The following is a 19,007-nucleotide window of genomic DNA, read 5'->3' as shown; positions in this document are numbered from 1 at the left end:
CTAATTAAGTAGGCTTTCTCAAAACAAAACAGACTTTGAGAGTCTCTGTGCTGAAATATCCTTTAAGAGCTTTCCGTTATTTATACCATCTTTACGTGACATAGCGTCACTCTATAGTATCTTCTATAACGAAAGTATATTGGAAAAAAATAAGCCTGTAGAAAATTTACAGAGGCTTAAATTTCCAAAACAAAATGTGGATATGAAGTTGTGTGAAGAGATTGCAGTCACAACAGTGCACTTTGAACAAGTATTTTAATGGAGATCCATAGAAGATTATCTGCTCAGGAGAACTGTGAATATCTGCAGAACTAACTGTTCAGAGGTACTCTAAATGCCTCTAGGGGGCAAACAGTAAAGGTGCCAGATGTCCCTTATTTTAACTCACTGACCTTTAATCCAGAATACCACAGTCCATTAGAGCACAATAGCAATCCATTATGTCAGACACCACTGCTCAGAAGTGTTGCTTTTAAAAACAATTAGGTTTGGCAATCTCAATATGAGCTGCCCCCTCTTACAAAACTACAAATAAAGAGCTATAGTGCCTAGGAAGGCCTGTGTATACATCAAAAGTTTATTTTGAGGTCTCAGAGTTGCATGTGGCAGGTTGCCTGTTTAGCCAGTTTTTAGATGGCTGTGTGAGAGAACACTTTTAGAACGCAACCGACACCAAAGGGCAACTGATGGGATTAATGGTGCTGGAGGGAGAAATCTATTCCATGGAACGAGACTAGACTGTGCACACAAAACATATCTATTCTATGGAAACAGGTAATTCCCATTTATGAGAATTGCTTGGGGAGGAAATAAGTAATTCTCGTTCGGGAATTGCTTGGGGAGAATTTCTGTATGGCAAGAATACAGAAATAGATTAAACCTGTTCTATTGGGCAGACTGCAGGATTGTCCCTGATCTACTAAATAAGTAATTGTTCTACTCACCCCTAGCCTCAATGCCATACTGTTTCAGAATAGCTACTTCACACAACTGTGTACTGACAGAACAGAAATGAATTTACCTTCTAGAACCACCCTCTCCAAATGCAAGTAGGGCACAGCATATAAAGGGTATTACCCAATGCCATAGAGAACAGGAATCAAGAATTTTTAGAGGAATAATTTTATGAAATGCTACTTGTCATAACAGTGCTGCAGAGCGAAGGAAAGCTATCTCTGATGAAGTTTCCTTTCCCATAGAGCTATTAAAAGGTTCTCTTGAAGACCTTTTAATTAACACTGCTTTTAATTAATGTGTGTAGGTCTGTATTTTAATGCTGTTGCTGTTTTAATTATGCTTTTAGCTTTGACTGATTTTTTTTCAAATTACTGTATGTTGAATTCTCTCTCTCTTTTTTTTTAAATAGTCCATTTTGATATGAACCTCCTCAGAAGGGTTTACCCTGTAAAGAGAAATACACATTCTGAAATAAATATATAAACCTAAGAACCCAGGCATGAAAGAGTTGATATTTTAGACTGTAGGCTCCATGGGGACAGGGATACATCCTTTCACTTGTGAACCCATGTACACGAACGGTACTGAAGAAACTAACCAATCCACATTAAACCACCTTGACTATGGCTGCGTATTCACCATACATTTAAAAGCACACGACTTTCCCCAGAGAATCTGAGGGGGCTGCAGTTTGAATGTGGCAGGAATTGTAGCTCTGCGAGGAGAATAGGACACTTCCAGGGATTTTCTTTGGGAGAAACAAATGTACTGTAAATTCCGCCCACGCACTGTATGAACGGCTGTCAATTCTTTGGATGGGGGGGGGGGCGCAATACCATGTCAGCCCAGATCTTACCACACACCTCTACTTTGCACTTCCCATTGTTACTTGGGAGAGGTTGCTTAGAATATAAATAAGCCTATATCCTGTCTATCCACCCCCTGCCCTCTTTACCTTTCATTCCCCCTCACCAAATCATTTATTGCAAGCCACCGGTTGGGTATTATTAATTATTATTATTATTTTAATCCCGGCACTCATGCAACTGGTATGCATGGCCACTCCAAAAATCCCCTCCCCACCCCACCCTGGGGTAGCCTTACCCAGCAGAGAATTGAAATATTTTGTGTGTGTGTGTGTGTGTGTGTGTGTGTGAGTGAGAGAGAGAGAGAGAGAGAGAAAGAGAGAGAGAGAGAGAGAGAAAGAAAGAGAGAGAGAGAGAGAGAAAGAAAGAGAGATCTATACCAAAACTGCCCGCTCCTCCAGCTACCCATGAGCCCTGTACAAATTCAGCACACAACACAGCAGCAGGAAAAGCAGGTGTCTGCATGGTCAGCGGTGTGTGCCCAGGCAGGCTCCATGCCGTATTACGAGGTTGTTGTCTGTGTGATTCTGAAGGGATTCCGCCTGCCTCGGGGTTCCCCCACGATCCTACCCGGTCTGCCTGCCTGCACCCCCACCGCGCCTGCCGCCGCTTCTCCTTACCTTCATCCTCGAGCTCCAGTTTCTCCAGCATCCCTTCGGAGGCGGCCGGGGACTGAGGAGGAGCTGCCTGCAGGAGGGCGGGGAGGGAGACACAAGAGAGAGACGGCGGGATCAGCAGCATCCAGGCGCGGAGCTCACCCGACCCGCGGCGGCATCCCCGGGGGCGGGCGGGGGCGGGGAGGACAACCGGCAATGCTCGAGTCTCGGCCTGACAAGAGCGGGCTCGGTTTGTGACGCCTCCCGCACGCTCCGAGGAAGGGGACTGGCGGAGGGGAGGAGCCGAGGGGCGGGAGGGCTCGGCCGGCCTTTCTCTCCCTCACACAGCCCATTAACCCCTTCGCAGGCTCGCCAAGGCCCGGCGATATACCGAGCGCTCTTCCCGCCCCTTCCAGGGACTCGGTTAGCCGCGGCGCGGGCTGGCTTCCCCCTCAGCAAGGGCGGCATCCCCCTCTCGCAGGGCTGAGGCGCGGAGGGCGGCCGTTAAGCGGCCAACGGCCGCCGGCAGAACGTTGGCGCGTTTCAACCGCCACCTTTACACACCCCTATTTCGGGAAAGCGCAGTGGAACATCCCGCGCTCCTCAAACCCCTCGCCGCGCTACTGCCCCTCGGGAGAAGCGGGCAGCTACCACCTAGCATCTCGGAAAGAGGGAGAGAAGGGGGCGGGCCTGGCTGGCCGGCCGGCCGGCCGGCGGCAAGTTTCCTATTATGCTAGGGAAATAAGACGCCTACTGTCCTCCCCACTTCCACGCCGCCGTCAAGAGATCAGGGCCGCAGGATTCCATATTAGATTTAAGAGGCGGAGGTAGGACAGGAGACGCGCTTCTTCCCCCACGCACCCCACCCCCGCCAGCTGCTGTTGGTATTGTCCAGTGTGCATTCACCTGTACGGAAAACAGGATGAACCACTGCTCTGGTTCAGGGGAGAAGCTTCATGTTCTTGTCTCCTCCTGCCAGTCACGGCACATAGAATTGCAGAGTTAGCAGGGATCCCGAGGGTCATCTAGTCCAACCTCCCCTGCAATCCAGGAATCCTGCCCACAGCTGTCCCTGGGTGGGCTTGAACCGCCAACCTTCTGGTTAACAGCCAGGCACACTGACCCATTGTGCCACAGTAAGAATGAACTGATTTGTCTGGATCTTAGTTTATGTGCAATATGATCCAGATGTTAGTTCCTCTCCTCACAGAGCAGGATGCACATTCTACAGATGTGTCGGTGACCCCAGAGTTTGGCAAGCCTACCATAATGCCTGTCCCACCTAACTTTGTTTTTCACCATCACCCTTCATTATGCGCCCACACATTGTATTCCCATTATCTGGTGTGCAACCTTGCTCGTCTTTTGCAGTTCATCCTCCAGTTGCACAAGAAGAATGAGATGGAGGTATATTTCTGCCAACCTCCACATTTAGTACTCATCACCACAGAACAGATCCCACCCTGTGCACTTGTTTTTAGTCTTCAAACCCCCCCCCCCCCCAGCAGAGTGCTTAAGGCAGGAAGGGGGAAATGTGGCCCTCCAGGTATTGGTCACTCCATCCTGACCACTGGCCCTGCTGGCTAGAGCTGATGGGAAGTCCAGCAACATCTAGAGCAGGGATAGGCAACCTAAGGCCCGTGGGCCGGATGGGGCCCAATCGGTTTCTTAATCCGGCCTGCGGATGGTCTGGGAATCAGCGTGTTTTTACATGAGTAGAATGTGTGCTTTTATTTAAAATGCATCTCTGGGTTATCCGTGGGGCATAGGAATTCGTTAGTTCGGCCCACCACATGGTCTGAGGGATGGTGGACAAGCCCACAGCTGAAAAAGGTTGCTGACCCCTGATCTAGAGGGCAACAGGCTCCCCACCCTTGGCTTAAGAAGCAAATTTATATCGACACAACAGATGCGTATGTTCTTATATTTTTCAACCACTCGTGGGTACATTTAACTTGCTTAAAACTTCTCATGTCCCTCACTGTAAAAGGTATTGGTTCTCCTGTTTCCATCCCTGGCTCCCCCACTTCCCAACAGTGCATATGCCTTTCCCCCTTAACGTTCAGCAGAGATGCTGAAAGGATTAGGTATCTCTGACAGCAATGAACAGCTCCTAAAAGGTAGATACTGCACTTTACAAGTGCATTATTCATACTTTATCTGCTTTATCTTGAAGGGTCCATGGATTAACATGCTTAGCCAAACAAGTCTTAGAGCTGGGTATAGGCCCAATCTTTAAACTAATTTAAGAAATTAGAGCAAAATAAAAATGGAAAGCTTGTAAGAAAGTCTGGTTCAGAGTAGACTTTACCTGAATGGGATTTGCACAGTAACTACAAATTAGATTTATATCTTGAAAGAATATGGCACGTTATGTAATTTCATGCTTTCCTACTATTGAAGTTGGTTTTCTGTGTTTTCAACAGGCAGAATTTTAAGGAGCACAGGAAAAATTCAGAACATTACTCATCTTTTGTAAGTGCACAGAGTTTATTTTTGAGCTTATATTATCCACTGCCAAACTCTCAGGCTTTCAGGGAAGTAGATATGCTTAACATAAGGATTCTAAATTTAAATAAGTTTAAATCACACTTCTCAGCATAACCACACACACAATCTTAACCAAATCCTTGCCTAAATATAAAGGTCTTAGTCTGTATCCAGTGGGTACTTATGCTAAGGTTAGAAGAAGGTGCACCATAACTATGGAGTCAATGTGATCAGAACTACTTCACAGACATATTTCTACTTGTATATAAAATCTGACACCTCAATTCCCCCATCTTACTCTTCCACAGTCAGTCACCTCAAATATGCCTGGGGAGTTGCTGCTTCCATCAATCACCCATTTCCAAATTCTTCCAAAATATTTATAGTCTCACTCAATCCTTATTCAGCCCACGGCATCATTCATATTCTTTCACAAGGCAATAGTGTATCTGCAACCAGAACCATGTAATTGTGGAAGAAAAATGCACAGCTCCCTTTGTCTATGTAGAATTGGCTCAGGGAGCAAAATTCAGAGACTGTTACTTCAGTAATGTTATCACATACTCTCAGGTTCTGAATGCAGAGTAACTGTAATAATAATAATAATAATAATAATAATTATTATTATTATTATTATTATTATTATTATTATTATTATTATTATTTATATCCTGCCCTCCCCAGCCGAAGCCGGGCTCAGGGCGGCTAACAACAATAAAACAGTACAAAACTACAACACAACACTCCACTCTAAAATCATTCATTATAAAATTAATTCAAATCAAGCCACTGGCAACCATTGGGCCAGAGCTCTGCGAAGATTGCCGAAGGAGGGAGTCAGGCTGTGCCCTGGCCAAAGGCCTGGTGGAACAGCTCTGTCTTGCAGGTCCTGCAGAAAGATGTCAAGTCCCGCAGGGCCCTAGTCTCATACAAATTTGTTCTACACACAGAACAGGTCCACATACACTCCGTCCTCTATCTGTTTTTCTGGGATTACTGCTCTAATGCACATGCTTAGTGCACATTTGATAAAACCATTAGTTACTTGAAATGACTAAACCTGCAAGCTTAACGCAAACATACTCGGAAGTAGCTTTCCTCCACTGAAATAATTCAAGGCAGGAGCTGCAAAAAAACCATGGTGCAGATCAGCTGAATAAATGATAGGCATATAAAGCAGCAATTCTTGTGCAGCAAGATTCACAGAACTCAGAGGGACTCATTTTGCATAGCCTGGATAGCTCAGTTGTTTAAAGCAAAGTGCTGATAATGCCAAGGTTACAGGTTTGATCCCCGTAAGGGACAGCTGCTTATTCCTTGCAGAAGGTTCGACTAGATGATCCTTGTGGTCCCTTCCAACCCTGATTCTATGAATAAGCATGTTTAGGATCTTGCTGCAAGCAGTGCTCAGCCTTATGCAAAACAAGGCTTTTCAGCAATGCACAGTGGCCAGTGATCTAATTTCTATGTTCTATGAAGTATAAAAAGTCAAGAGCAGGTTTATTGGCTTTTCAGACAAGGTAACAGTTGCTTTAAGAATAAACGTAACTCTTAATACGTTTCTACCTTTCAGAAGACAGCCTGGTCACACTTGATTTATGCAGAGATTCCATCCCTACCCAATACTTGTCCTTTGAAGCGCATCGGGCAGATACAGCAGCCTTAAGAGATTCCCTTTTTATCTTCACACCCCAAAACATGGTTTTCCAGTGTAGTGTTTCAACAACATAAGCAACCAAACACACAATGCAGGAGACTAGGTTTGCCAGGGTGACCGAAACCTCTCCTGAAAGGTTCCTTCAATTTCACATCTTCCTAACCCCTTCATCTTTTGCCTGCCAGTTGTCAGTTTGGATCTTAAGGGTCATAACTGTTGTTACACGGTTCCTTAAGTGTTTTTCCTTAGAGAGAGACAGAGCCAGCAATTTCCTGCAGGGCTCAGATGCTCCCTGAGGCTTCTGTCTGCCACCAGCCACTGAACTTCAATGAGAGTATTCATTTTCCTCGGAAACAGTTCTCTCTCCCCTGCTGTGCTGTGGCAGCAGATGCCACTGCGGCTTAGGAATGCCCCTGGATGCACAATGCGGCACTTCAAAAGGAGCCATAGTGGCCATGCAGAGAATACAGACTTTTCTTGAAGTCAGCGCACAGGACAGGAACTACCAAAGCCCAGCAAGTCCCTAAATTAGGAACCTAACAGAATGTTAATTAAAAACAAAAGAGATGTTAGGCATTCCTCCCGAGCATCAGAATATAATTGCAACTGACGAGACCAGAGCAGAGCAACGGCCCATCTAACTTCAGTATCCAAATCCCCAAAAACGACCAGTTTCAGAAAGCCCAAGGGAGGGAAATAGGAAACCTATAAAAGATCCCAGGCCAACTCAGCAATTTGTGCTTGCAGAAATAAATCTGCAAGTCATTCTAGTACTCGCCAATCCCACACAGGTATGCTAATAACCCTAGATGCCAAGTCCTTCCAGCATCATTTGTGGCAGAATAATGACTTGAAAGTGAACTTCAAGCTGCACCGATAATGACTGCAGAAGAAGCTATTACTCTTTGCAAGACATGAACTGGGAGGTACACTAGTCCAAAGCCACTCTTTTAAAGCAAAAGGAAGTGGTAGCTGAAACCTGCAGGGAGGAAGTATTTACCATTTATGTTCCTATTCTGCATTTTTGAAAAGCCTTGTAAGATTAATTGTCAAATGACTAACTTGGATTTGGATTTTTTAAAATTCTTGCTGAAAATAAATTATTATTATTATTATTATTATTATTATTATTATTTATTTATTTATACCCCGCCCATCTGGCTGGGTTTCCCCAGCCACTCTGGGCGGCTTACAACAAAATATTAAAATACAGTAATGCATCAAACATTAAAAGCTTCCCTAAACACAGCTGCCTTCAGATGTCTTCTAAAAGTCATAACATCACAACTTAAAGCCATGCAGGTGTAATTCCAGTTGCTGCTTCTACTGGGCACACCATAAAAGTTTCATCGGCTCAGTATTAATGCAAGCAACCCCAAAACACCCAAGGCTGCATGCAGATGTTCTTGTTCTTGGATCTCCTACTGTGGACTTGCACAATAACATACTAATACATTCAAATTCCAAGATCAATTTGCTGCCTCACCACAACAGACCAATAGTCACACCCACCCAAACACTTCCTAGTTATGTTCCTTGGGCAGCATAGTATACACTCAGAATGCTACTTTTCCTAGGCATATGCAATCTGACAAAATGTGGAATATATGAAGAAGCCTTGCCATTGGCCTCATCTAGGATCAGTATGGTCTACACTGATGGGCAGTGGCTCTCTGGGGCTTTTGGAAAGGGGTCTTTTCCAGTCTTATGTGGGGGTGCCATGGATTGAACCTGGGAGCCTCTGCATCGCAAATATGTGCTCTATCACTGAATTCTGTTGCCAGGATGGCACCAGCAGTCTCCATATCTCCAGCTGTCTCTCAAGATGCTTCCTATTAAGCAAATAAGGGGCTTGTCCACACCGGACTGGACTGTGAACTTGAGTCCAAGATTTCTGGGAGCCGTCCTCAACCAGAACCCAGCTATCATTTGTTATTGAGTGAAATTAGATTTCCTCAACCCTGGGAAGATCTGAAAAGCAAAGCAAAACCCAAAACAAATCCGCTGGTGCTGTTTGCATTCTCTTCAGCTAAGGCAGCACCAGAAAGATCTATGCAATCTCAGAGTGAGGTGGGGGCATGGGGGATTGAGAATCTGGAGTTTGTATGCAGAGTGGAAGGTAAAAAAGGACATTTTTCTCTGCTTCCCCACTTCCAGCCACTTGCTGAAGGCTGGAGAAGGGACCCGCATGAGAATATGATGGGAGGGGGAGCATGACTTCGCTTTTGAAGGCGGATGAAGATTTGTTTGTGGGGCCACCTTAAGCCTTGTTGAACCTTGCAAGTGGTTGGAGCAACATTTGAGTTTCTGAAACTGTGACTAAACCGTGCATTCATTTTGGGATCCTGCCCTTGTGTAGAGCGGTCTGTTGTGTGCACTTGCTACATGTTATATGTGCAATGAGCCTGCACAACATGCAACTCGTCAGGTTGACTGCAGGCTGCATAATGCAGCAAAAGCTGGTGCTTGACAATTCCTGTAGTACATTGACTTCAGACTGGGCCACATGTGGTACAGGCCTAGTGCATACTAAGAGTACTATGAGACTCTTCCGCTAATCCTATGAGAGTCGCTGGGCATAAGAGTCAGACCAAGTTACCCATTCTCATGCCAAACCTATTTGGATTAGTTTCATGCTCTCCGATAACCTTGAGATATATCTTTCACTTGCTGCATTAATGGTTTCACTGACCTTGTGCAATTGATCTGCATTTTGTTGCCAGTGAGGAGACAGTTTCTTGGTACCTGCCTTTAAAGTTGTGTTGTTTGTCAAGGGTTGCAGCTCTCATTACACTGATAAGGCACATTCTCCATTTCCTGGATTTCTCCGCTGAGGACTTCCAGAGCACATTTAGGCCACTCTGATTTTTAAAATATTGATAATTTTAGGAGCGGACTTTGAATACAATGTTGCCAACATACTGAAGCGCCAAACAAAAAGTGTTAAAGAAATAACAGAGTCTAAGCCACAATTTTCATTATCTCAATACTGACGTTAGAGCTATGGATAGCCGAGTTATATGAAATATGAAAATCTAATTGTTTTGCACCAAATGCATTTTACAAAATGCAGGATAAAAATAGTCCAGTGCTGTTTCTCTTCTGTGCTTTCTTTTGGAGCAAGACTGCTTTTATGGTGGAGTTATTACAACCGGGTGTTTGCAATCAAAATGCTGATCCAGGCAAAATCACCACACAATAATACTAACCCCCACCCAAGGGCTGTTTGAAGTAATAAAATATGGATCAGAATAAAATTAAAGTGCTTCTGTAATGGAAGAATATGAGCTGCAATTCAACTAACTTGAAGGCCCTGGCTTTTATCCCAAATACTGCTAAGCTTTTGAGTAGGAAATAGAATCCAAAGTACTACATCCTGCAAAGTCTTTTAATTGTGTACCAATGCACAATGTAGTGTAGTGCCCATGGAAATAAAACTTATACAAGGTTAACAGTTAAAGTTCTCCCCAAAGAATCTTGGGCATCATAGTATTTACGACAATGCCATTTATTCTCTGAAAGCGATAGCTAGCCTTCTTCACAGAAAGTTACTTCACAAGAGTCTTTAGAAAGAGAATGACAAGCTAAACCTGTCTAAGACTATAGTGCAGATAAGTCCTTGTAGGATTATTCACTGCATGGTTAGTCACTGGCAAAAGATCAAGCTTTGATAGCATAGCGTATCTTCATTGCATGTTTTGCAAACAGTTTGCAAAATATCTGTCCAAAACAGAATTTATCTTTATTGCACTGAACAAACAAACAGCACACAAGAACATCCTAGCTATAGAACAAAAGAAAAGGGTGATTTTGTGCTGCTTTCACCACACTGAAAGTGCTGTTTCTGCACATAACCTGCAGCAAATTCCATGTACATCAGGGTCAAGCTTGAGGCATGATCCAATACAAGCCCCATAAAGCCAGAACTTCTGAAGACTTTCCCAAACAGAGCTCACCACAAGGAGATTGAAAACTCACTTGGGGTAGGGGGTGGGAAAGAAAGGTCTTGCAAATCCAAAGCCATGGATGTCACCCAAAGGTGCTAAGCTGTGTTTCCTCCAACAAAACAAAATGTTAGTTTAATATTGACTCTCAAATGCCAATCCAAATTTCTTTCAACTGAAGCTGTAACACAAGCCCAAAATTCTGATACTCACAAGTATTGCTTCCAACTTTATCTCTAATTCAAGTTGCCCATCATAACTATTCATTGTGAACTGAGGTTCTGACAGCTAGCAGAAGCATACGGTATATTGCAGCCATTTAGAGAGAAAAGGAATGTGGTTCTTAATTGATCGGTGATGTGGTAGTGTTGTGTTGTATTATTTATGCAAATTGATTTCCTCTGAAGTAAATATCTGACTGGGACAAACCTTGTTACGCTGAGCTCGTATTTTGCACAATTTGTATACGGTGTCTGTTTGATAATGTGTGGTTTGCTATGCCTAATAAAGGATATTTGATATTAGAAAAGGAATGTGTGCATGGCGGAGAAGCCAGGACTGCAGACTACAAAAAGTCCTACCTAGACCCTGCTCTAATCTAAGCCATCAGCAAATCCACCCTTATGTCACCAAGTTCTTCCTCAGGAAGGAAGTTTTGCACCACATTCCAGGTTGTACACTCGTACAGCAAATTCACTCATACAATGTACATCATCCTGCCTACATTAGTATCTGCATTTTCAATGTGGCAGTTTTAAAACACTAGGTCTACCTAAAAATTAAGGCATCTCAAGCCAGCAACATGTAAGTACCTCAAATGCAACAATTAAGTACCCCTTTCAGTAGAGAAAAAGTGACAAAATAATGGGCTCCATATACTGACATCAGTTGTATCCTGTTTGTGTAATATTCTTGCTTTTCAAGGAATGGAAAAGTTGGCGCCTCAACAGACAAAATGACTTTCATTTATAACATACAGAATGCACCCAAGCAAATGGTGTTTTGAGTAATTCCAGTGGTTACATATTAATCTGCTATGGCTGGGTAGAGGCTCAAGAATCTTGTTTTAAAGCCAGAACCGCATGACAGAGAGTTACTCAAGCACTTCAAGAAGAGCCATGGGTGCCCTTTATTAACAGTTGACCTTCCTTGATACACAAAACACTTCTTTCAAAAAACCTGTTTCCACCAAAAACACAGAAGCCAATAAACTAATGGCTTCAGCTTTATGCTCTAAATATGTCTCTGCAACTAAGAATGTCATACTAATTTTTAATTTCCCTCCCAGTGCTTCTTAAGAAGTAAACACACACACACGCACACCCCTACCTTTTTTAAAAAAGCTTAACAGACTAAAGTCTAATGAGAAGGAATTCCTATCTAAATGCAAATCAAGGTACACCAATCTTGAATGCACAAATAGTTACAAATGGAACTTTTCCCACCATCTGTGAATGAAACATGCCACAATTTATAGCTTTTGCACATGCTTCCAGTTCTTTTCTCTGAAATAGTCATGTCTAAACCATGGTGCTTCCAACTCAAACTGTGCAAGCCTCAAACCTTCCTACTGTGTAGGAATATATGTGTTTCAAGTTAAATTGAGAATATATATACTTATTCTTGGATCATCTGGCACTATTGGTTTTGCTCCAGTAAAGTCAAGAGATGGAGACAAAACAAGGGTGGCTCTTCTGCTCAAATGGCAAAGAAAGTGACTAATGGTTGCACTGCCCAGGTGAGCTGGACAGGTGGAGTTATTTTTGCATTCACTGGCACTAAAGCGGACAGCTTTCGGGCCTTGCAGTGATTCAGCCACTCAGCGGCAGCAGTCATTACAACCTTCTCCTTCCCATCAGCCTGGCAAACAACAAGCCTTGTATTTTATCTTACTGTACAGGGCTTATTTAAGTCTTGAGGTTGTCTTCAGGATGGAACAGACATAGCATACTAGTGACAGGACTGGGAAAAAGAAGAAGAAAAAGAAGAGAGTCTTGGGCTAGAAGAGCAGAGGAAGGGTACACATAATCTTGAACTTTTTCCATTGCATATCCATTGCTAAACAGTCAAGAAATGTTACATCTGCACTGGCCCAATCAAATCACCGACATTTAGGACACATGCATTTAAGATCCTCTTTACCTTTTGGCTTATTATGAGCCTGAGAAGTGCCATTCCACTCTCCCCTTGAGAAATGAATCAGCTGTCCATCCCAGTGACTGGCCTAAGGCAGCACTGCAGGCCCTAGCCAGAACTAAGTTAATTGCAAATCTGCCAAAGGGGTGAACCAGGCAGAGCTGATGTTAATGGCTTCTCGGCAGCATAAAGCAATGGAGCTAATGAGGAAGAGAATCGCAAAAATTGTACCTGGAGACAGGCTTTGTAGAAATATAACTGATTCAAGTGATATAAATTACAATTAATCGTGTAATCCAGTTTAGGAGGCTGGCAGAGAGTTTTTCCTTTCACTCTGCAACTTGCGGGAGGAAAACGGCCATCTGTTTCATTTATTTAGCAGACGTATTGCAGGACGTGCGACTTCTTGTTCAAGGGCTCCCTGAACAGATTAGTTCCCCCGTAGTTTATTTTGCAGCAAGTGTAAAATGTCATTCAGTAAAGTACAAAATCTCTCTTGTGGCTTATATAACGCCTGTGCAGTTCTGGGGTTTGAGAAAAGGTGTGTTAACAGTGCACATGATTATCGGTATAGCAGCCCAAGATACTGTTTGAGTAGCCAGAATTCACTTATTAATTAAAACCATTTATATACCGCCTTCCATGTAAACATCACAAGACAGTGTGCAAGTATACATTAAGATAAACAAATTACCGTAGTCCTTCAGGTCAAAACAGCTGTATTAAGTAAACTAAGTATTAAGCTAACAAATACAGGATAGCTCAATCGGTAGAGCATGAGAATCTTAATCTCAGGGTCATGGGTTTGAGTCTCAAACTGGGCGAAAGATCCCTGCATTGCAGGAGGTTGGATAGATGACCCTCGGGGTCACTTCCAGTGCTAGAGTTATATGATTCTACTTTTGCCGACATTGAAATGCCATCAGTGTCGGCAGCTGCCTTAATTCAGAGGAATCCAAATAGAATGTTTCAGTGTATAACAGTTCTAACAAGGAAGGCATATACAAAGAGAGGGACAGTTTTGGTTCTGAAACAGATGAAGGGAGCTGGAACCATATCTATATCTACTGTATTTTTTGCTCTATAGGACGCACCTGACCATAGGACGCACCTTGTTTTAGAGGGGGAGAACAAGAAAAAAAAAATCTCCCCCTCTCTGCTCAGCGCCCCTTCAGTGAAGCGGCAGGAGAAACAGAGCCCCTTCCATTTCTCCTCCCGCTTGGCTGAAGGGGCGCTGCGCAGCTCTCCCTCTCAGCTGAAGCCGGGAGAGTCTTGCTCTCCCGGCTTCAGCAAAAGGAACCCGAAGCCTTTGCAGCACAGCGCGAGAGGTCCCGCTGCACTCCAAAGGCTTCAGGCGGCTATCCCTGAAGCCTGGAGAGTGAGAGGGGTCGGTGCGCACCAACCCCTCTCGCTCTCCGGGCTTCAGCGAAAGCAACGCAAAGCCTCCGGAGCACGGAGGGAGCGCTCCCTTTGCGCTTCGGAGGCTTCGTGTTGCTATCGCTGAAGCCAAGGAGCCTGCATTCGCTCCATAGGACACACACACATTTCCCCTTAATTTTTGGAGGGGAAAAGATGCGTCCTATAGAGCGAAAAATACGGTATATCTATCTATCTATCTAGCTAGCTAGCTAGCTATGCAATAAAATTATGTGGCATAAGAATGTAAGAAACAGCCATAAGACAGCTTTTCTGTTCAAAGAAAATCTTTTGTGTATGGATGGCCATCTGTCATGGATGTTTTAGCTGAGATTCTTGCATTGAAGGGGGTTGGACTAAGTGACCCCCAGGGTCCCTTCCAACTTTACAATTCTGTGATTCTATGTGTGTGGGAATTGTTGCAACACATTGCCTAAAATTTAGCCACATTGGTATCAAGCAGACCTCTCTAGCGAGGGCATTCCAAGACCAACACCTCCATTTCAGGCCTTCTCTTTGGTCACTGTGAATCTTACTCTAGGTCAAGGGGGGGTGACTTGCAACCCTAGGTCCACATAGAGCCCTCTAACAAATTTCACACAGTTGGCAAAGTGGGAGGAGAGGGAGAAACTTCTGGTTCTGTGAGGACTAAGGATCAAAGACCATTTCCAAAAAGCATTACTAAACTAAAATTCCTATGAGTCCTTGGACAGAGCCCTGACAGTTCAGGTATTATGTTAATTACCCACCCTTCACCCTAAGGTGCCACGATGGTTAAAACAATTATATCCATCTGTGGTGCAGACAACCTGCCCATGTCCCAAAGTGTGTTGTATACTACAGTGGTACCTCGGGTTAAGTACTTAATTCGTTCCGGAGGTCCGTTCTTAACCTGAAACTGTTCTTAACCTGAAGCATCTCTTTATCTAATGGGGCCTCCTGCTGCTGCATGATTTCTGTTCTCATCCTGAAGCAAAGTTCTTAACCCGAGGTACTATTTCTGGGTTAGCGGAGTCTGTAACCTGAAGCGTATGTAACCCGAGGTACCACTGTACTGTCATACTCCTCAAACCACGTATGCACATATATCATTTAAAGGAAATGATCAGTGAAGCATCACTGGAGTGAATTGGGATTAGGCAGAAGTAGAACTTGGCCAAAGGACACACATTCAGCCAGTCTGCTATAATTGACTAAAGGACTGTAGAGCAAGGCCACATCCCTAGTGCAAAACAATCAAAATGATCAACAGGTTGCTTTTATCCTTGCCCTCAGTTCCAATTGAAAACATGACAGTGATGAATCTGCAATAATAACTATTTTGAGTTCACATCAGTCATCCAATGCAGAGGAAACATTTTCCAACCCACTGCTGAGACATTCTCCAATATTATTATGAGTCAGCTGCCCCAAAGCATCTCATTTTCCAGTGGCTAAACCTCGCCTGTTGCAGGTTTTTGCTTTTTGTTTTTAAGTGCAGACTCTGTTTTTAAAGCAATCTTATGCCTCCTCCTCCACTCCTCCTGGCTTCCCAATGGCTTAGCTGGTGTTGCATTGAGTATGGACAGAGAAGCAGTCCCCATTGAGCAGGAGCAGGCAGCGAGAGCAAATATTACTGGACAACTTAGGGAAAGCCACCATTTCATTCCCAGTACACGACATCATCTGTGGAACGGGGTAATGCACACTTTTTAAAAATCCAGCAGGTTCATTCTCCATGTGTAGCTTAGTAATAGAACAATCACAACCGTATCTACTTCAAAGTAAGTCATACTGAATTCAATGGGGCTTACCATCATGTAAGTGGGCTGAGGACTGCAGTCTAAAACACTAAGCTTTGAATCAGCAAGACCTCTGTCATAAACTCTTAAGGGCTGCTTTGACACTGAGCATTTTTACTTATGGAAGTCACACTTCCTTCACTCTAATTTTCAGAGGCATCTGTAGTGATAAAAGCATCCTCCTCCCACATTTTCCCTGTTCAGCTTCTTTATTCCTCCAGAGTTCATAAAAATCTGTTTGTTCTCTTGACATGATGGAACAGCTATGCAATTTCCTCAGGTGTAGATGAACCATCACACAGTTGGTCCAGCCTATACAGAGCAACAGTGGCCTGAAAAGACCGTACAGTGGTACCTTGGGTTAAGAACTTAATTCGTTCTGGAGGTCCGTTCTTAACCTGAAACTGTTCTTAACCTGAAGCACCACTTTAGCTAATGGGGCCGCCCGCTGCCGCCGTCGTGTGATTTCTGTTCTCTTCCTGAAGCAAAGTTCTTAACCCGAGTTACTATTTCTGGGTCAGGTCTGTAACCTGAAGCGTCTATAACCCGAGGTACCACTGTACTGTAGTATGTTTGGAGGGCAGCAGTGGGGGAGAGAGTACTGCACCTTCTTTCCCTGCCCCTGCACGGTCTAAGTGATGTCCCCCAATAAACATTTGGACTGGGGAAACGTGGGCTGATCACAACAGAATGCAATTTGGATTCCAGAAGTCTAGATGAGGTTGCTACTGCCCTTCCTGTTTAAAACAGAGGAGCAAAGACCAGGCATTGCCTGGAAACAGTCAGGTTGTGCATCCATAGCAGAAGAGGAATGACTGCTAGAAAGAACAGAGAGAGAAGAAACACTATGCTGCATCTGTAGCAACACAACCGGGCGCCTTCATCTGCCCCAGCTGCAACAAAACATCTCTCACCATATCAGTCTCAACAGCCACAGCAGGCGCTATAACCTTCCAACAGTTTGACTTCACCCCCAAAGGCAAGCTCCTCCACTGTCTCCTGAGGCAGATGGATACCAACCATGCTTAAACATCTATGTCTGTAAGCACCCTAAGTAACCTAGCCCATACTGGATCAGGCCAATTCCCCTCTAGCCCAGCATCCTGTTCTCATTTTGGCCAAACGGATGCCTGTGGGAAACTCACAAGCAGGATTCAAACACAAGAGCCACTCTTCCAAATTGTGATTCCCAGCAACTCATATTTGGAGACCTGCTTCCCCCAACCTCCCATGCTATGTCTCCTTTGGCCTTTAGATAAGCTGCTATCTCTCAGTCCAGGCCTATATCTAGAGAGGCTACTGATCTACCATACAGGGTTCTTGTAAGAAGACCTGGGAAAGTCTACTTGAGTGCTGCAAGCCAACCTCCCTAACAACGGAAGGAAAACTGGACCACTGTGCAGCTAGAGGAAGCATTCGGATCATTGCCACCCTGTCCCCCTTATCCCTTGTCTCCTTAGTTACTGTGCCTGGTGAAAAATTTATGAAGCCCTAGTCATAAGATGTTTTCAGACAGACGTACTTAACTGCCAGCCCTTCCTTCACTAACTGCAGCAGCTTTCACACCAGCATTTATAATGTCAATGGAGAGTTCTATTTAAGCATTTATTGCTGGCGGTGGTCCACCGAGATCCATTAGAGTGTGGAGCAATCTCCCTCAGGGAAGTGGTGGGTAGCCGAGGGCCTCTGAAACCAGACTGGGCAAAATGCTAATTTTAAGGAATCGATGGCAAGACAGACACTGGCCACTGCCCAAGGAGAAGAGCTTGCAGCTGCTCCTAAATCCCCTTTTGTGATATGTTTACTGGGGCGTAAACATATCATGGCTGAGTCACAGAAACTTCTTGGCACAACTTGCTAAATCATGTTTGCCCACCTGAACACTGGAATGCTGGGTCTACAGTACAATGACAGCACACATTCTCCCTTTCCCTCAAGGCACCTAATTCCTTCTCAAGAAGTGCCAGATTCAGGCTAGAGGTATTTTCCTTTCCTGCTGCAGTCTCCATGTGCAACTCTGGGATACGCAGAGGTGGTGGAGAGAGGAAGTTTTTTTGGGGGGGCAGGGTTGTACTTAGTCCTAGTGTGCATGACCTCTGAAATATACTCGGAGTCGAGTGTGGATTTCATGCTCTTTATTTAGCTCATAGTAGTGAGGAATGGAAGTTCCCCCAAAATATCTGCTTTATATACATTATTTATAATGGGCCACACGTGATTGGCTACTTCTGGGATTCTCCTGTGGGCCAATCAGGTTGCGGATTCACTCCCACCTGGAGCTGGATTGGGTGGCTCCTGCAGACCAATCACACTGCTGCATTGTTCTAGGACCGATCAGACTGCTGCATTCTGGACCCTATTGTTCTAGGACCAATCAGACTGCTGCATTCTGAATCCTATTGTTCTAGGACCAATCAGACTGCTGCCTTTTGGATCCTATTCAACTCAGTACATAACAACCTCTTTCAGACAACACTATTTTCTGTTATTAGAAAGATGTGAGGCATCCTTCCGAATGCATGGTGAATGGGAGTTAATTGTCATTTTAATTCTTTTAAGCAGTGAAGAGGTTGCTTGTTTACCTTGCTTCTCCCAAACCCTGTGCCTGAGAATGGACCATATTTGCAGATTGCCCAATCTTGGGACTCTGACTTAGTCTGCAGCCTTGGAGGCCCATTGGATGGGTGCACAAGCAGGACTTTAGACACCAGGGGCAAATATGACTTTCCTAGAGCCAGCCTTTCTTCAGTGATATGGCCACACACAATATGTCTGAAATCACAAAGTGTTTCTTGTGCCAAGTCATTTCCAGGTGAAGCTTGACAAGCTTAGGAGAGTATGTAATAAATGCATATCAAAGGAAAGCATGCGATTCACCACTAGGATCCAGGAGCTGCTGTGAAATCAAAGACCCAAAGCTCTCTTACATTTTGTGTTCATCTTTTTACCTGAGAAAAGGAATGGGCAGTTGCTAGAAAAGCAGAGTCATGGCAAAAAGGTTGAGGGAAATGGAAGGATGGAGTCAGGCAAGAGAGGAAGAGACAAGGAGAGGAAAAAAGGAACTATTTCTGAAGGCACAGAAAATGCAAAAAAACTATCATCACCCTCTGTATTAAAATCCACACACAACCCTATCTGGAGCTCTATCAAATCTTAGGTGAAAT

At 44.2% G+C, this 19,007-nt stretch overlaps 1 protein-coding gene and 1 long non-coding RNA gene across 8 annotated transcripts in view; one reads left to right on the top strand and one right to left on the bottom strand.

The window, feature by feature from the left end:
- Positions 1-19,007, bottom strand: part of PRKAG2 (protein kinase AMP-activated non-catalytic subunit gamma 2) — a 208,647-nt gene that overhangs the window by 41,741 nt on the left and 147,899 nt on the right. For 5 of the 7 annotated variants that reach the window (XR_014212219.1, XM_082192434.1, XM_082192435.1 and 2 more), the window contains one exon: positions 2,444-2,510. Coding sequence is in view for 6 of the 7 variants with exons in the window: in XM_082192434.1 (XP_082048560.1) it covers positions 2,444-2,510 (67 nt within the window). In the remaining variant the exon portion in view is untranslated. Of the gene's footprint in view, positions 1-2,443; positions 2,511-2,810; positions 2,961-2,983; positions 3,081-19,007 lie in introns of those variants that run through there. The other 2 variants (XM_082192439.1, XM_082192438.1) reach the window with 2 other exon arrangements.
- LOC309515075 lies at positions 3,107-11,039 on the top strand. The gene is made up of 3 exons (XR_014212235.1): positions 3,107-3,246; positions 4,846-4,894; positions 8,724-11,039. It is a non-coding gene; the product is annotated as an uncharacterized lncRNA (long non-coding RNA).

The sequence above is a fragment of the Podarcis vaucheri genome (assembly GCF_965113315.1).
Source record: "Podarcis vaucheri genome assembly, chromosome: 12".
NCBI classification, from domain to species: domain Eukaryota; kingdom Metazoa; phylum Chordata; class Lepidosauria; order Squamata; family Lacertidae; genus Podarcis; species Podarcis vaucheri.
The sequence above is the reverse complement of the archived record's forward strand: the minus strand, read 5'-3'. Positions and strand labels throughout refer to the sequence as shown.